The sequence below is a fragment of the Phodopus roborovskii genome, unplaced genomic scaffold (genome assembly GCF_943737965.1).
Source record: "Phodopus roborovskii unplaced genomic scaffold, PHOROB, whole genome shotgun sequence".
NCBI lineage: Eukaryota > Metazoa > Chordata > Mammalia > Rodentia > Cricetidae > Phodopus > Phodopus roborovskii.
The window spans coordinates 15,722,904-15,741,984 of record NW_026126585.1 but is presented as its reverse complement, the minus strand read 5'-3'; the positions used below and the strand labels follow the sequence as shown (position 1 = coordinate 15,741,984).

At 52.0% G+C, this 19,081-nt stretch overlaps 1 protein-coding gene across 1 annotated transcript; it reads right to left on the bottom strand.

Annotated features, from left to right (window-relative positions):
- Positions 1-1,796: 1,796 nt before the first annotated feature.
- On the bottom strand, positions 1,797-17,409 carry Nuak2 (NUAK family kinase 2). Its single transcript, XM_051204173.1, has 7 exons — positions 17,047-17,409; positions 8,802-8,922; positions 6,967-7,118; positions 6,636-6,701; positions 4,983-5,102; positions 4,395-4,527; positions 1,797-3,789 (listed from the first exon to the last, which is right to left on the bottom strand). Exons 1-7 carry the CDS (start codon positions 17,287-17,289, stop codon positions 2,726-2,728), a joined length of 1,899 nt encoding a protein of 632 aa, XP_051060130.1. The 5' UTR covers positions 17,290-17,409; the 3' UTR covers positions 1,797-2,725.
- Positions 17,410-19,081: the final 1,672 nt, after the last annotated feature.

The following is a 19,081-nucleotide window of genomic DNA, read 5'->3' as shown; positions in this document are numbered from 1 at the left end:
AGCTCCTACCCAGACAGTAAGGTGCTGGGTCCCCCCGGCCCTCAGCCCACACCTAGATTTCCTAATAGCTACAGTCCTCTCAGTGGACCCCCCTTCCCGTGTGCCCCTCCCCCGCCCGCATCTTTCCCCATTGCCTTCTTGGGCCTTGTGGAGACCAGGGGGGGGGCACTTCCAGGAGAGGAAATTTCTTCAGCTCTTGCGCCTGGTCTAAAGCATACATAGCATGTAACAGATGTTCCCTGGTGCGCATAGCCCCGTCCACTCCTATTCATTCGGCCACTCTGGCTCCCTGTCCCCCACTGTGTGACTTTTCACAGATCTGAGTTTGAAGTCTGGGTTCCCACAATGTATATTAACGTTATCAAATGTCTGTTTCTTCTCAAAATGAGAATAAATAACACCAGACTCACAAGAATGTAGCAAAGCTGTTGTGAGCATGGAACCGGGCTCTCTGCATGAAGTACCTGACCCAGGCAGGTACTATAGGCCTGAGATGCTGGTGCTGGCCCAGGAGGGTAAGGAGTCATGCTGAGACCTTATCGTGAATAAACAAGAATTGGGGTTAGCAGCTCAGTGACACAATGTTTGCCTAACATAGCTCCAAGTTTGATCCCAAATAAATAAACCAAATAAATAAAATCAAGATAAGCGGTAGCCTCTAATGTCTCCCAGGGTACACGTCTTTCATCCAAACTTCTCACCAGGGCTTAATTCTCCACGTACTGCCTGCCTCCAGCCTGACCACAAGTTGTCTGCCACACTTCAGCACGCCCAGGACTCACTGCGGGGGCCCAAAGGGACACAAACAACCAGCACAGCGGGGCGTCCCCTTCTTGGGGTGAGGGCCTAGCCGGTGTTTTTCTGGTGTTTACTCAAGCCTAGCCCAGTCCTGGGACCTCAGGCACATCTGCTGTCACTCAAGCAGTGTGTGTGTGTGTGTGTGTCCTATCTTAACCCCATAGTGGCTCTCTAGGTATGAAGGAGGCCAGAGTCTTCATCTGGCAAATGCCCCCCCACACTGGGAGGACAGGTGGGTTGTCTAGCTGGAAACCTGGAGCCAGCCAGAACCAGGAGATTAGGGGGTGAATACCCGAGTGGGTCAGGAGTGGGGGTGGGGAGAGAGCCAGCCTGGCAGCCTGGAACCGAAGCCAACCAGCCGCTTGCCTGCACTTTGTCCTCTGTCCTCCCTGTCAACCAGTCCCAGAGTCGAGCAGTTTCTCAATGGTAGAACAGGCTGCTGGGACAGCTCTGCGGGGGGCTGAGGGGCTGTCCTGGGAGGGTGGACATTCCAAGCATTCTTCACTTCCTCCAGAGTCCGGAGCAGAGCAAGGGCCCAACAAGAAGCTGTCCAGCACTGGAGAAAGGGGGATTTCTTCAGAGGGAACAGGAACTGTGGGAGAGTCTTCAGGCAGCAGGGGGCAGGGCACAGGCCAGCAGCTGGAGGGGGGCAGCCCCGCAAACGCACCTGACCCATTTCTTCTTTGAGTACTAGGGAAGGAAAGAAAAGCCCCAACCCTGGGCCAAAGCTTCTCCTCCGGAATGCTTAGCAGAGGCAGGCCCTTGTGGCTGCTGCTGCAGGTGGACCAGGTGCTTTGGAGAGGGTTTTTCTGTTTTGTTTTAATTCTTTTGCTAGGGATTGAGAGTACATGTTAAACAAAATGCAGACCACCCAGCCTCCAAACTCCTTTGTCCCTATTTTGACTATCAGAGTCTGTGTCGAAGCTGCAGCAGCCCAAGAGGAAAGTATCAGAAGGCTGAAAGGTGTGTGAACCGCATCTCACAAAGAGAACCAGAGATTGTTTTTCCAGTCACCATGCTGGTTTTAATGGAATGAGGTTCATTTGGCCACAGATTCGGGGAGGGTGGGCAGCTTCGGGTGTGAAGGGACTGGACAGCCAATCCAGTGCTCGGGACCTAAGTTTGAAAAAGCCAGCCCCGCCCCTCCACACCCAGTAGAGGGACATTATTGTCAAATACTTCTGTACATAAATGTCAGTGGCACAGTGGCTTTCCGGGGAACACAGCATTCACATGGCCCAAAGCAGCACAATTCACAAAACAAAACAACAAAAAAGAGAACCAAAAAAAAAATAAATAAGTCAGCACATTCTAGGTCCCGTTAGCCTGAGAAAGACACATCCATCCACAGTCCAGACATCAGGAGCAGCTTCAAGGCAGAAGCTCCAGTCTTTGAGGTTTAAGATGGGGCCCAGATCTGAACCCTTGAGATGAAACCAAACAGCAGCCCGAGAGTCCTTTCAGGTCTCTGAGACCGCAGCAGCGACGGACTAGGGCAAATGGGAGCCAGAGGCTGCTTCCTCTTCCAACAAGGGAGGAAAGGTTACCCCAGACTACCCAGGCATGCCAGGGTTCTAACTCTGGTGGTCGGTGGGAACAGGAACTGGTGTGAAGATCCACCCTGACACTGGCAGAGAACAGGTAGGAAAACGCACCACGGGTAATACTCATGGCATGGAGGAGGTAGGCACAGACAGGGCTCTTCAGGTCCCAGGTGGCCATACTATACTACAACATTCTGGCAGTCTGGATTCCGTGGCCCCCTCCCCCACAGGGTTACCATTTCCCTCCTCATCTTCCTGCTCCATCAGGCTGAAGACAGGGAGCCCTGGATGGGCTTTACTCCCCCAGATTTCCCAGGAATCCTATCTAGGGTACCTGCAGACCCCTCAAAGCCCACCCCAAACCAGGGCACCACCTCTCATCTTCAGCTGAGCTCTGAACAGATTCTCAGGGCTTGCCGGTAGGCTGCTGTCACCTCCTGGCAGTCTGTCAGAGAAAAGCAGCTATCGCCCAGGGGTTCCTGCCACCATCGCCTCAGGCCTTCTGAGGGTGGCTGCTCAAGCCCCCTCAGGTTGTCCACAGACACACAGCCCCTCAGTGGGGTTTCAGGGAGCCGCTCAGGCAAGTCCAACTGGTCAAAGGACTCGGAAGACAGGATGCTGTCCTCACTCACAGCCCCTGAGGGGCGGCTGGCCCGGGTTGCAGGGTGAGGGGAGGCCAGTTGGTCCAGGGAGCCGAAGGTGCTCGGGGTGCTGCCTTCTAACGTGGTGCTAGAGAACTTGCCATTGAGTTTGAGGATGCCCTTCCGGCGGAGGAGGTTCCCTGCAGCTTGGGAAGTCTTCTGCTCCACGGGGTCCCCACTCACAAACACATCGCCAGCATCTAAGAGTTCCCCGGACTCACTGGGCTCTGGAGAGGAATAGTAGCCGGACTCACGCTGCCGAGACTTCTTGAGGATGCCCTTCCTAGGGAGCAGGGCAACAGGAGGGGCAGGCTGCCCCGGCGTTTCCGGCATGGGGCTGAGTTCCTGAGGGTCCTCCTGTACCATCCCTGAGGAGGAGGTAGAGGCCTTTTTCTTGAGAATGCTTTTTGGTAGCTTGAGGCTGCTCTTGCCAGGGCGAGGGGCGGCGTCCTCAGCTGGGTCACCCTGCAGAGTCTGAGCCATGTCGTTCTCTTTACGGGACTTCTTAAGGGAATGCTGCCGTTCCAGCCCAGGGACAACGCTTCCGCCTCCCGGCACGTGCTGTTTGAGGAAGCTGCACACCTTGGCCCCGTTCTCCAGGAGGGGACGGGAAGAGCGTCGTAGCCAGTCAGCCATGGAAGCCCGGGCAGAGTCGCCACCAAGGTGCCCACCCTCACGCACAGCTTCCTGTTCCCCAACTCTGGTGGTATATCCCCAATTGACCCACCAGTGACTGGCTACATCCTCCAGTGTGGCCCGACGGGTGGGGTTCACCATTAACAGCCACCGGATCAGGCCACACGCATCTGCAAAAAACGAAGGCGAGGGCTTCAGCTTACAAGAATGGGACCCAAGGTCCTCTGCCACAGGCCTGTCTCCCATGAGCGCAGACTCTGGGTTAGATCAGCCCATTCTCTCCTTGGGCTCCGCACAGGTTCAGGCCCACTTCCTAAGGGCGACTTTCCTAGACAGACTCAGTCAACTGCCTCTGTCCCACAAGTTCTACTAGCTCTTGCTTGTTTCTTTGTCAGATTCAATTCTCTGAGGACAGGGTCTGTGCTTAAGGATACAGCAAGGCTCTCACATACATCTTCCTGCTCTCTAGATCATGTGCGAAAGGTCAGATTTCTTAGGGGAAGGAAAAAGGCAGTAAGAGGCAATACACCTATAGCAAAGAGGATTGATTAAGCTGGAGCTTCCACAGCACTCCTAAAGCAGGCTTATGATGGAGAAGGCTGCCCGCTTCCTCAGAGGTCTCCGACTGGAGAGAACAGTAGGGTGCACCCTAATCTTCCCCGGGAGTCACTATGGACTGCTGCCTTCCTTACCACCATTGTCTAGTCACTGTCTCAGGAATCAACGAATGTGCCAGTGCATCCCAGGCTCCCAACCTGGCCAGGTGCTCACTCACCAGACGGCTTAGGGGGCTCCCGGTAAGCCCCGCTGCTAATTTGCTTCGCCAGAGTTTTATGATCCTGCCCGTCGAAGGGCATGGTGCCGTGCACCAGAATGTATAGGAGAACTCCCAGAGACCAGCTGTCTACCTGAAAGAGGGTACGGGTGCTCAGCAAAGGCACAGCTTGTGCCACAGGGGGGAAGGTTGCCATCCGCATCTCCAACACAACGGACGATGTGAAGGAGATCTCTGAAGGCTTCCTCTCGTAACCAGAGGTGGCGTGGGGGAGGCAGCAGAGCGGTCTGGATCTCATAAGGACAGATGCTGCCAGTCGCTTCCCCTGAGAGGGGCGGTGCCCGGGCCATCGCCACCGTTCTGGGTCAAGGTGGGGTGGCTGGGCCGGGAGCCAGGAGGACACGAAGGAGACAGGGTACCAGGGGACCTCAGTTCCATGACAGCTTTGTACTTCTGTCTCAAGGCTTGGCAAGCCATCGCCTTGTAGGGTCCTTAGTTCTGTGCTCTGAAAAGGGATGTACCTAGCAACTAGCTCAACCTGCTTGACCTGGCCTCGGGGATGCTGGCAGGAGGAGGGAGAGCTCTTACCTCTGGGCCCACATAGGGCTTCCCGTTGACGATCTCAGGTGACGCATAGAGAGGGCTCCCACAGAACGTCTGGAGGAACTTGCCTTTGTGGTACAGGTTGGAGAGGCCAAAATCAGCAATCTATAGGGTTGGGACAAGCATAGGTCATGCCAAAGGTTGGGTTGTTCACAGCCCTTGGCCATCATCTCTCTAGATCCTGGGGAAAGCCAGGCCCCGGAAGACGGGAAGGGACTCCCAACTAACATCTCATAGCTCAGGTCCTGAAAAACAGTGCTCTGAGGCCCCAACTGGGCAAGCAAGGGCCCTGACCCAGTGGCCATGCGAAGCCTGAGCTGCCCTTCCAAGCAAAGGACTCATCTCTGCCCATCTGGACAGGAACCCAGAGTGGACATGCATGGCCAAGATGGAGAGCGGGAAGGAGGGGAGAGGAGGGGAGGGGAAGGGAGCGGAGGGGAGGGGAGGAGGGGAGAGGAGGGGAGGGGAGGGACAGGGAGGGAGGGGAGAGGAGAGGAGAGGAGAAGGAGGAGGGGAGGGGAGAGGAGGGGAGGGACAGGGAGGGAGGGGAGAGAGGAGGGGAGAGGAGAGAGAGGAGGGGAGGGGAGAGGAAGGTAGAGGAGGGGAGGGGAGAGGAGAGGAGAAAGGTCAGCGCTGCTCACAGCCCAGGGGGATCCCTGACATGTTGGATTTTAGTGGCCTGCAGTTCTAAGGCTATCCTCTTTCCTATCTATCCTCAGCTAGAGTAGAGGCCAAGACCCTGGAGCTACCTGACCCTTCACCCCATCAAAGGGTCATGAGTGCAGGGTGGAGAGGGCTATTTATGAAACTCTGGCTCCTTTGTTTATAGCTTTATTGGCGTCTTATCAAGCAGTTGCCAGGCGAGCCTATAATGTGACGTTGGTGATTGGTACCAACAGAGCCTGTGCGCTTGTCTAGTTTGTGTGTTTACTGGCTCTGGCCTCCCTCCTGTCAGCATCAAAGAAACCCTACCCGCATCAGGGACTGGCTGGATGAGGGCTACAGACTTGGTACCGGGATATCTCAGGACACACAGGTCAGCAGCCACGGAGTGACCTTTGTCCTGTGTCGAGTAGATTCCGAGCAGGGTCAGATTATGTCTGTCAGGCTAGCCCGTCAGCAAAGTCAGCTCCCGCCATCCTTTCCCTTCCGGCCTTGAGATTCTAGTTTATCTCCCTTGCATGAAATTATGGTTGGCATCAAACTAGCATGGGGAATCCAGCAGTTGTGGGAGACAGGAAATGAAAGAAGCTATAGAGCGTCTTGACTGACGCAGACTTTTGTGCTGTGTGTGTAGGGTTTTGTGTACACAAGCGAGAGGAAAGAGGCTCAGTACCTGTTGGCCCCAAAGTTATCTAGCCCCTTGCCGCCCTTGTGAAATCAGAAAGACACTGGCCTGAAAGGCAGAGACTTTGTTTCTATTCCTGCCTAACTAACCTCTGTCAGTCCCTAGTGGGGGGGGGGGTAATCTTCCTTTTAGGGACTCGGTGCCCATGTAGGAAGTGTTGGGATGGATGATGACTGAGGTCCAGGGTTTGTTCAACTTAACTTCAGGGACCCCTAAGCACTCAGAGCTACTTGACTGGAGGCAGAACAGAAAACTTAGGGTGGGACAGAGAAACCAGAAGTGATGCTCACCTTGATGTTTCCTTTGGCATCTAGAAGGATGTTCTCCAGCTTGAGATCGCGGTGAACAATCCCGTTCTAAAAGGGGAAGGGAACCGAGTCAGGGAACATCACCAGGAAAGGGAAGGGGGAACAAGGGACCTAGTCTAGAAAATGGAATTAACAGAGTTGAGACCAGGCAGGCCGGAGCACATAAATTCACGGACATGGTCCAAGAAATCACAGGCCCTTTCACAATCAAGAGAACGAAGTCAGAGATATCAGCATGCCTTGGCCTGAGAGTCCAGAAGCCTTTCTGGTCTAAACCAGCCTAAGAGCCCCAGAGACACCAGTGGGTACTCACCTGGTGGCAGTAGTGTAGGGCAGAGACGATCTGTCGGAAGAAATGCCTGGCGTCACGCTCACTCAGCCGTGGCCGCTCACTGATGTAATCATACAGATCGCCCCGGCTGGCATACTCCATGACAATCACGATCTTGCTGCTGTTCTCAAACACTGGAGAGGGGAAATGAGAATGTCAGGCCTCCCAGAGAACACTGTCCCACCATGGGCCTCAGTCTCTTCCACAGCCTCAAAGCAGACGAGACCTCCCTCTGGAATGTCCGCTACAGGGGCCGGGGGCCTCAGGGCAGCGAAGAAGCGCGGGAGAAGAGGCTTGAAGACTCAGCATCTTCTAGGACTAGCAAATCAAGTCCGGAGTGCCCAGGCTACGGCCAGAGTGCATATGGCCTCTGACAGACACAGAGGCCGTCGATAAATATGGGGTAATTAATTGGCTGCCTGGCTTCTTGGCGGTCGCCCACTCCAGTTAGCCCACCTCCATGTGTAGGAGGGGGGGTCTCACCACTCCAGGCAGTGCCCTGGCCCCGGTCCTCCAGAAAAGCAGGAAAGATCTGGCTCATCAAACTGGCCCTTCAGCTGGTGTGTCAGAACATGCTGCATCCCGTGTTAAACGGGTCCTATGAGTTTGGCTTGCTTGGCAGCGCTACTGCTCTCTGAGAAGGAGCTAAGGGATGAGTCCCCACTCCCAGATGTCAGCTACAAGGCCGGAAGAAGGCTTATAGTGTTGTTTTGCAGGCGAACAGGGTGACCCAGGCTCTTAGGTGTGCCTGACTCAGACTCCACTCGTGTGATTCTCAGCTTATAAGCAACCTTTATGTTAGGAAACAAAGATAAGGAGCCAGCACCGTGCATTCTGGGGGACATATAGATTAGAAGTCAGTCCCAGCATTTCCCCAACCCCAACGCCTAAAGCCCTATAGAGACAGGAAGATGAATCTGGAGGAACCCTTCAGACACCCGATAACATTAATGTCCTGTGTCTGCACCATCAACACACACACACATACACACACACACACACACACACACCCTGAGCATCAGCTCAGTTCTCAGACCCAGATAGACAATGGGGATGGAGAGAATTCATATATACACAGATTCATGCATGTGAGGGCGTGTGCACACACACACGGCCAATCACCAAGCTTGGCCTGCCCACTACTCCTGGAGGGAAGAATTGATACCAGAGGAGAGGAGGCCCAGAGGAACAAGAAGAGGCAGAGTGAGCCCATCGCACCAGTGATCCAGGGGCACAGGGTAACTAGGAGGCCTGGCTAACAGGCGGGCGATGGACAGCACCCACACACTCAGCACAAGTACGGGATTCTAGGCGGGACCCCAGCCATACAACAAATGCACAAACACATCTACAGCTTTTCCACTTACAGAGTACTCAAAGATAACCATACGGTTGGATTTTTGCAATTACCCTGTGATGGGAATGGGACTATCCCATTTTGTAAAGGGGAATCAAGGCCCAGTTCTGTGTTATGTGGCAGGGTTTTGCATTCAGTTTTTGCAACTCTAAAGCCTTTACCATTCTTACTTCTTTTTTTAAAAGAACTTTATTTAAGTTATGCATTTATTTAAAGGGAGGGTCCTGTTACGCAGCTGGCCTCGAATTTATATTTATATTCGTCTTAAGTCGCCTGGGGCTGAGGCTATAGGCATCACAGTTGGATTACAGGCATGTACCAGAGGGTTCATGTATTGGCAGTTCTGACTTCTGCATACGTGCGCGCGCGTGTGCGCGCACGCACACACACACACACACACACACACACACACACACACACACACTCATGGCTCCCAGTTCCAAACGTCCTACGACTATACCTTCATGGATGGCAATGATGTGGGGGTGGTTGAGCGAAGACATGATTTCAATCTCCCTCCTTATGTGCAACAGATCCTGCTCGTCTTTGACTTTGTCTTTCCGGATTGACTTGATGGCCACCTGGGAAGAGAGGATGCCCAAGATTAAGGAGAAAGGTCTAGTAGGCAGAAGCATCCCTGAAGATGTTCCATGAGCCCTGACCCCGGTACTCTGCCTGCAGCTGCAACACAAACCACAGAATGCACCAAGAGAAGCCACCCACCTTTACCAGAGCAGGTGACAGGAATCTGGAGATGGTCTTGGGTCCAGTGTGGCCCATTTAGGAGGAAGCAGCCCTTGCCAATGGCCTCACTTTCAAAGTCTACCAATGAGTAAGACATGTAACAACCTATACCTGTGTGGTTTGACACTTTGGGGTTTGCAAGTCAAATATGCAAAGTTCACCCCAAGGACAAGGACCTGGGATGGTTTTATTCGGCACTGAGTCCTTGACTCCAGACAGAGGGCCTGGCACATATTAGTCGTGAATAGAAGTTTACTGCATTAGTAAACAAACTGGTCCTCCCAACTCTGGGAATTAAAGAAAGAAAGCATCCTGACTCTCTTTCACAAGTGAAGTAACTGGAAACCCAAGAGGCGAAATGCTTTCCTTAAAGCCACAGACACTGACTAGCACAAGTGGCAACCTGATTCTGAGTTCAGTCCATTTTCTGTCCCACACTCCACTTTGGTATACACAACCATTTGCTAGCCCAAAATTACAACAACCAAAATGCCTATCAACAGGTGAATGGCTAGGCAAAATTTGGTGTTAATCAGTCAGAAAAGGAATGGAATTCTGATACCTATTATAGGATGGCTGACCCGTGAAAATACACTCAGTGAAATAAGCTAGCCACACAGAGTGACAAATATTATGTGATCCACTTTTATGGGGGTACTAAAACAAACGACTGTATGGACAGAAAATGGACAAAAGTTACCAGGAGTATAGAGCTAAAGGGTGTTATGAGGGGGTGTGTTATTATTTAATGGCTGCAGAGTTTCTATTTGGGATGGTAAAAAAGTTTTAGAAGCTGGAGCGATGCCTCAGCAGCTAAGAGCACTGGCTATTCTTCCAAAGGATGTGAGTTTAGTTCTGGCACCCACATGATAGCTCACAATCTCGTTCTGAGGGATCAGATGCCCTTTGCAGATTCACAAACACACTCAGAGAAGATGCTCATACACATTACACACAAAACATTTAAAAAGAAAGCTATTTTATACTGTGATGATTTACAATATTGTGGATATGTTCAGTATGCTAGTGAGCTAAAATGGCAAGTTTTATACATGCATTTTTCCATAATTCAAAAAGATCACCAAAAAAAAAAAAAAAAAAAAAAAAAAACCCACCAAAGGAACCACTCTCCACAGAACAGTATTTGAAGTCCAGGTAAGGAATGTCCCTTCCTTCCCAACAAGTAAAAAAACAGCTAGATAGACAGTCCTCTGTGATTTGGTGTCTTGCTCTGTAAAGATGGGACATACAATGCCTAAACCCCTCCAGCTGGTGTGTGATGGCCTCAGGAAGGGTGGGTACAGAGGAAGCTGAGGACCTGCAGGTCAGCACCTAAGAACCTCAGTCTCCCTGATCCATGACATCCAGTAGCGACTCTAGGACAAGGCATGGTCAGAGTGACTAATGGGAAACCAATAGAGCCAGGTGTGCCTGATTCTCAGATTCTGTCCTGGAGGCTTCTGGCAAGTCCTACCCTCTCAGAGCCTCAGCTGCCTTGCTGTGAGCAAAACTGACTGAACTGAGTGGTCTGAGGGGTTTGCTCCTCTGAGTCTGTGAAGTGAGCTGCACACATGCCAGGGGCCCTCAGAGTCTGGATGAGGGTTGGGTGTCCCAGATTAGTCAGTTCCTGGCATGTTCTGACCAAGGACACCAACAGAGTGGTAAACACAAGACTTCCTCTTCACACACACAAGTAATGAGAAATATGAAGGTCCAGACTGAGGTAAACAGCTCCTCATTCAATTTCCCAGGAGGGCCGGCCTCCCCTCTGGATTCAAAAGGAGACAGAAAGGAAACCCCAGCCCAAGGGGCGGGGCTCTAATCCACCCTTTCACGGGCTCTGGAGGTAGACAATGGCTTCTGCTCTCGGGACAGCGGGCTCTTTCGGCTTGTGTTCCCCACTGACAAGAATGTGGAATAGCCCTAATCCTGTCAGAGGAGTTGCTCACAATGCCCACCGCCCGGTCACCCCGGCAACGGGCCACAGATGGCGTGCCCTCCACTCCATCCTGCCCCAACTGTTGAAAGGGAGCAGGCCCATTCTCACCCTCCCAGAGCAGGGCAGGGATCACAATGGCAGATGGTCACCATGGAACCTCATCCCCGAGAGGCCCAGCGCAGGGGGATGCTGCAGATGTGAGCACCCGGCTGCAACGGTCTGCTCTAACTCCCTACAGAGCGAGGCAGAAAACCCCAGGGCAGAACTGGAGCAGGGCACGGGCCTTGAATATCCCTTCAACTAGGAGACAATGAGCAATACTCCCACACACCTCTTCTCCACACCACTTTCTCACCCTGAAGGAGAGAGGCCACAGCCTGCTCCCTCCTCTGTAAGTCTTTGTTCATAAAATCAGACAATGAGTAAAGGGCTGTGAACTCTTCAGAGACAAAGACCTGTTTTTAAAAAAATGTATTCGTAGGCAGGAAAAACAGTCGTATGTAAACACACACATCGCTATCTAGACAACTACAAATGCCTGGGAGCTTGAAAGACATCCAGGCAAAGACGAGGCAGGTGTTAGATGCATAGCTGTGTATACAGAAGGGTATGGGATACTGAGATAACACCACAGGCTTAGAGACAGAGCCCTAAAAGCAGTGGGAGTCAAAAGAAGTTAGTTTCCAAAACAGATTTTGAGGGTGCTACGAATATTTGGTGTGGTCAGTGGGCACACAAGTAAAACCTCAAGACCCATTCTTCTAACCTTAAAAGGCCTGAAATTCTAATTTTCTTCCCGCTTTCAATCTCCTACAAGACACGAGGGGGGCGAGGAATACATTGCTGAACCCCAAGTTATCCACATTGGGTCCTAAGAGGTCCTGTCTAGCACTTGCAAGGACAGAGACATGATATCAGTGTTCCATGAGTCCCCAAAACAAGGGCTGATTGATTCAGCACTGCCTCCCTGGGGCTAGGCCACCGTTTCTAAACTCTCCCAGCCTAGCCTAGTATGTCAAAGTAAATTACACAGAGTACCACTCAAGGCCAGAAAGGGCCCTGTGTGCAAAAATCCTTTCACACCTATACACTAGTGAACACTCTTACAAATACCTATCGGCTAAGTCCCTGGGTGATCTTTGCCTGAAGGAACCAGTGACCAGCTAGGGTTTCCCCGCTCTCTTCCCTCTCAGGCCTGGGTGGAGTCCACCTCAGTTACAAGAACTAATTTCTAGGGACCTTTGTTCCTGCAAAGTAATTGGCAACTGTACTTAGAATAAAAAGAAGCTGATTAAAGCTAGGAAGAGGCTACAAACTAAAGACAGGTACCCAAACCCAGAGGGAAGATGGCCACACGCCAGGGTCTTTGTCCCGACACAATATATTTTCCTATTAATTTTGCGTCTACATGTTTTGTTTGCATGTATATGTATGTGCACCATGTGTGTGCCTGGTCCTAGGGAGGTCAGAAGAGGCTGGCAGATTCCCCAGAACTGGAGTTGTGGATGGTTGTGAACCAGTGTGGGTGCTAAGAATCCAAACAGGGTCCTCTGGAAGAGTAGCAAGTGCTCTTAATCATTGAGCCGTCACTTCCGATCCCTGACACAATTATTAACCCTGTCCCCTTTACTCTGCAGACTACACACATATGATCAATTTATTACATGGCCACCACACTCTGAGGCAGAGGGATAAACCAGCCCAATGATAATTTTGTATACAAACAATGCCCAGCGGAGTGGGCCCTATGGACCCAGGTGCCCGATTCATACTTGTCTGTCTCAAGCCATGCAACTCAAGGCACATAAAACTAGGATAATCTGGCTACTGGGTTGTCTAGGTTGTTTATTTAGATTAATTTATTCTTATCTTATGCAAATGGGTGTTTTGCCTATGTGCCGTGTATGTGTACCACATGCATCCAATGCCAATGGAGGTCGGAAGAGGGCATTGGATCCCCTGAAACTGAAGTTACAGATGGTTCTGAGCAGCCACATGTGTACTCAGGTTCTCTGCAAGAGCAGCAAGTGATCTTAATTGCTGAGCTCTCTTTCCACCCCTGGGCTGTCTAGTTTTAACGCCCTCACTTGTGGAAGAGCTTGGAGAGGATAAATGGTTTTCTTTACTCAGGAAGGATAGTGAGGTTTTCAGCTAAGACAGTAGGCTAGGAAAGGGCGAGAAGAACATTCGAGGCAGATGAGGGTGGAGCTGTAAGTCCCCTTCCATGATCCAGTACTCTGTGCAGAGCTTCTTCAGAAATGGGTCGATGCAAAGTCAGGAAGGTGCAAGGCCACCGCTCTTGGCCATGTTAACTGTCAGAGCATAATTCCCGCTGAAATCATCCCAATGAATGTTCTTGTCTCTGGAGTTGTGCAAGTTGGTAAAGGCAGGAAAGCTAATTCCCCAACCTGATTTGCAAGCAGTGAACACTTCAGAAAGATAAACCGACTTCTCCAAAGTTCCTCCATCAACAGGGCAGGGCCACAATGGAGGACAAACTAGTATCTCAGAAGACAAAAGTTCCTTGGAGATGTCCAGCCCTGCCCCCATCCCTGGAGAAGGGACTGTCCAGATCTTGCCATAGGCCATATTGTGTGTGCCATTCTTTCCCACTTAAAACATGCCCGCTCTGCCAACAGCCCGAGGAGGTGGTGCTGAGGCCCCATTGGTAAATAGCTCCTCTCTCCCAGAGAAGGTGGTCAGAAAGTTTTAGAAGACGAAGGGAGGTGGGGAGTAGAGACGCTGGTTCTGGGTGCTGAGAGAGATGGTACCAGTTGGGCATCTCTGATCATAGCCAACATCCTTGACTCCTCTCTGGCCTTTTCATAGGGAAGATGCTGTCTGGGAAGCAGACAAGGAGCTGGATGATGACCCACTTAGATAGTGCAGGAGAGGTTAGGCTAGAGGCAGCCCCAGCTGAGCAGTGGGAATGTGCCACTCTATCAAGAACTAGGCAAGAACCAGGAAGGCTCTATGGGTAACTTGGGCCATCTCTCCCCTAGTTCTATATAATGTCACCTCCTCTAGCCTCCTGCTAGCCCACTCTGCCAGGTTCCTGAGCAAGGAGCTTCCCTGCCCAGCCCTTTTCTGTGGTTTGGCTGGAGCCCAAGGACAAGAGTCGCCTGCAGCCTCCCTCCTGTTGCTGAGCAGGCAGGTGCAGGAGGAGCTGGGAGGGCAGCATCTTGCCCAACAAGCCTTTGGCTGCTGGCCAGCAGGAGTCCTCTGAAGTTGGCTGGATGAGAGATGAGGGCTTTGAACAAAGCAGAGACCATAGTGGTTCAACTCAAGAAGAGTTGAAGCACAATCCATGCTCCTTATTGTGGCAGGAGAGGCCCAGAATAGGAGTACCCAGGCCAATGCCGCCACCCTTCTTGGAGCAATGTCCCATGCGTGTTAGTCACTGTGCTAAGATGTACAGATATTGTCTTATTCAGTCCTAGGAGAAACCTATGACACAGGAATTATTATAATCCCCATTTTGCAGATAAGGATACTGAGGAACAGAGGTCACGCATCTGGTAAGCACATGGGAAGCACCATTTGACACTCTGCAGGAATGTAGTGTCCTTCCTTCACCCACAGTCCCTCAGCCCAGTATTGAGAAGGGGGGATTCCCAGTGGCTTCTCCCACTGTAAACATGGCCTGGAGAGCTGGGGAGGCAGCCGGTGCTAGCTGATGGGATGACAAAGCACCAAGGCAAGCCCAGGCTCATCTCAAAGCTAACTTCTAGACCAAGACTCAGCACTTGGTCATCCAAGACCTCGGGTGGACAAGTCTGGAGCTCATGCTGCAGCTCTGCCATTGCAGCCAGAAGACAAATCACTTCCCCTTTCTGGGCCTCAGTTCTCTCATCTGTCAACCAGAGGAGCGGATTCTGTGCATCGCTTCCCAATGTTTTGAAGCCCACTGAGCAACTGAAAATGTATAAGGAGCAGAAACATTGAGACTTGGGCTCCCTTCCTGCCCCTCATGGCAACCCCTTAGAGGTGACGGAGACTTCCCTGTAGATCAGGCTTTGGTGGGCCCCTAGCAGATGTTTCCCTCTTCAGGGAGAGGGGTTGGGTCGGGGAGCTGGGATGCTCGGCAGGAGGAAATGTCGTTTGGATACCAGAAATGTGTCTGAGATCCAGAGCAAATATTTGTTTTTCCTCTGATGCCATCCTGGAGCAGTTGTTAGTCCCACCTCCCCGGCCGCCCCTGAAGATCATCCCATGGGACCCTCCTAACCATCTCTGCAAGTGGAGAGTGGGAATCGAGCTGGCCATCACCCAGCAGGCTTCCCTGTGAAGTGAACTCCTCCTATTACCAATCTCAGTTCATCTGGGGAAGACATAAGCAACCCCATGTCCCTCTCCCCCACTGACAGAGCTGACGCATCAGGTCTCTCTTGAAGGAGAACAGTCAAGATATAGGGACGGGTGGGTGGGGATGAGGGCATTGCTCCAGGGTTGAGAAATCATTAGCACAGCACAGAGTTGCTTTCCAAGAAAGTGGGGGGACCCTGAGCAAACTCTCAACAGCAATCCTGGGTGGTCTGGCTTGGGGAGTTTCAGAACAGAGCTCACATTTGCTGATCTTGGCTGCTTGTACACAGCAAGACACATGAACCTGGGAGTTCCTTCTGGATTCTCTCAGTTTTGATGTAAAAGCCACTGAGGCCTGCATGTGTTCTCTCCCCCCCCCCAGTGTGTGTGTGTGTGTGTGTGTGTGTGTGTGTGTGTGTGTGTGTGTGTAAGGCAGTGACCTCAGTGGGAAAAAAAAAAGCTGATGGGGTCTCTGAACTTAGATCTCAGTTTCTCAGCCCCTCTATTTCCCTCCACCCAATTCTCCCACAACAAGAGACGCAGGGCACAAGCCACAAGCAACTATTTTCAAGCTAAACCCCTGACAAAGCTCGGGCCCAGCCATCTCAGGCCTGGAGCCTCTAGGACCCTGGCACTTTATAGAAAGAGAAAGAAAGGAAAGCCAGGAAGTACACGATTGCCCAATAGCTGTAACCTGGCAGCGGGCAACTGGGGACTGTGCCAGGCCTTAGCAGGAAAAACATACTTGCACCTATTGATGGGGCCATAATCCACTCCTTTCTCCAACATCCACTCTCCTTCACCAATGAAATGACTTCTTGAATTTCAAACCTGCTACTGACTGCAAAGGCAAACAATTATGGGAGGGGACCACTGCCATAGTCAACAGGGCAAACCATGGTCACACACACACACACACACACACACACACACACACACACACACACAACCAGCACTCACTGGATCTGGCAAAACATAATCCCTAAACCACCTGCTCCGAAGCTTGCTACAGTGTGAATTATAGACCTTTATAGTACACTCTGCTTGGTGGCAAATGAAAGACTGTGCATTTTAAACAAGTACCCAGCTAATGCCTAGCTAGGCCCATGGAACTGGAGTGGGATAACTACTGTTGGTAAATTTGCTATGCTTTTTTTTTGGGGGGGGCACTTTACAGATATAAGCACCCATTCTCAGTACAAGACCTGTGATCAGGACCCACGTGCATTCTCGTTTGTATGTTATTCACTCTCCCAAGCAGCTTGTGAGACGGTCTGTGTCCTCTGTTTTTGCAGAAGAGGAAACAGAATACAGAAATTAAGGAACTTGCTTAAAGTTACAGATTACTAAAGCGATCACACACGCATGAAATCGCCAGGACAAGTTCCCCCAAAGGCCTGTGGACCTGGCACCAGAGCCCGGAATCAAAGCCCATCATAACGAAACTTTGAAAGGACCCCGTGTCAAGTCAGTTTAGAGAGCTCTCCAACACCTCATCCATCTACTGAGATCTGGTGCTTTCAACTTCCTCCTTCCATTCTACTCCGTACAAGTTTGTTCCAGTGAAAAAATTCAAGTTAAGCACCATCTTCTCAAACGACAGGCATCTGGTGCTGCTAAGGTTTGCGCGCTCCTGGCAGCTCGGCCGGCCGGCCGAGGACACCGCAAGGGACGCGCTGTGAGCTCCCGGGAGCCGGGCGCTGCGAGGGGCACTCACCAGGCGTCCCGAGTTCTCTCGTGCCTTCTTCACCTTCCCGTAGGTGCCCTTGCCCAGGGTCTCCAAGAACTCGTAGCGGTGCCGCAGGTTGTGTTTGTGATGGTGCCGCTTCACCGCTTGCTTCTTCATCAGCGGTTTGGGTGACTTGATGAGCCCGTCCGCCAGCACCCGGGCGCGCTCGGTAGCCAGGGCGGAGGCCGATGGAGCCTGGCCCGCGCGCCGGGGGAAGACCACCGACTCCATTGTGCGGGGCGGCGAGGCGGACGGGGGTCGGGCGGCAGCAGCAGCGCCGAGAGCCGCGAGCTCAGAGGTCACCGCAGGACCCCAGCGCGCTAGAAAGCGTCGCGGTCCCAAATTGCTCTAAAACGTTGGGGGGGGGGGAGGGAGAAGACTCTGGCCACGCCCCCGAGTCCCATTGGCCCGCTTGCCGGCGACTCGTGACCAGGGTCTCCCGCATTGGCTCACTGGCCCCTGCCCCGCCTCCTCCCCTTGGCTAGGCGCGGAAAGGTGTGAATGGAGCCCCGCCCACCTGGGCCCGAGGGCCAGGAATGCCAGAAAGGAGGCTAAGCCGAGTTTTACTACTGAAGAGCTGGTCCTTCGGTTTGAAGGCTCTCTGGATTGCTTTCGCCTCTAAATGGCGCCAACCTGTCCTACTGTGCAGTGCTCTCGGTTGTCAAGGGACAACCTGAGGGTACTGGAAGGGCCCAAAGTATTTCTCCACACGCAGGAAATTGCTTCTCCCAAGCCAAAAGTCTATAAAGCCCTTTGATAGCTTCTGGGGGCGGTGGGGGGGGTGGTTAAAGGTAAAAGGAATAAGGAGATGGAATGGGGTGAAGGCTGACTCCAGCTAAGCATGGGTGGAGAGCTGCCCTGCGTCCAAGTTCACGCTGCTTGGGTCCCATCAATCTTAAATGGATTCTGGAATCCAACAGGCCAAGTCTTTACCTCTTCTGCAAAATTTTAAAAAAAAAGGGAGGGGGGAGGATTTATAGGGTTGAGTGGGTTCCTTCAAGAAGTGGTCATCTTTGTGGATTTTCATTCATTCATGAAAATAGTGCATCGCACTCCAGGACTTAGTACCATGTGCTCCTACATCTGTAAGGAGCTTGCTTCCTGGGCCCAGAGTGTCTTCCTGCGACTTTTAGCCAGAAGAGCAGGCGGTTGGGCATGAGATTTGGCTCCATTAGAGAGACCTGGAAGGTTAGGTCCAGAACCCTCTTTTCTATTGTAGAGAGTGAGTGTACTTCTGCCAAAGACCACACAGCTGGCAAGAAAGCCACAGAGCTGGGATTCCGACTCTGACCTAGAGAGGCGAGAAGATAGGACAAGAGGACACCCCTATCCTCCCTCCTCTGCATCCCCAGCTGCGTCTTCAGGGCTGGCAGAGAATCAGACAGGACCACATTCTCAATTGTCAAGTTTTGTTGTTAAATCTGGTATCTGCCCAGTTTTCTACTTCTGCTCACCTTTTGAGTCTCTGCAGAGGAAATGACGGGTGTCTCCATGCTGCCTTGGAGACCTCTACAGCCAGAGAAGCTCCACCAGGAACCAGCTTCTCTGAATCTGGTTCTTTCACGAATTATATAGCTGCTCTGGTGTCCTATCTTCTGCCAGCCTGCCTTCTCATCCTGAGTGATCCGTGAAAATAGAAAGACCCAGGAGAAGGTTCCTCTGACCTGCAATCTACACCACTAATCTGTGCTGGGTCCTGGAGGCCCATGCAGACGGGTGAGGGCTCTGAAAAGCAAGCATCATAACAGGAGGGCAGCTCGGGCTGGGAGACCTGGGTTCTAGTCTCGACTGACATAAGGACTGGAGGGAGCCGCTAGCCCAGATGAAAGGAGGCTAGTTTTTTGTAGGTACTCCCTAAAAACAGGGCTTTCAAAGCCAAGACTGAAGGACTCATGGTGAATAGCTAGCTGGATCAAGATTTCCCCATAAGATGAACAATTATTCAGAGGAACCCGAGGTTCCCTTTCAAACTTGATCTAAAATAGGTGGTGGAGATGCACGCCTTTAATCCCAGCACTTGGGA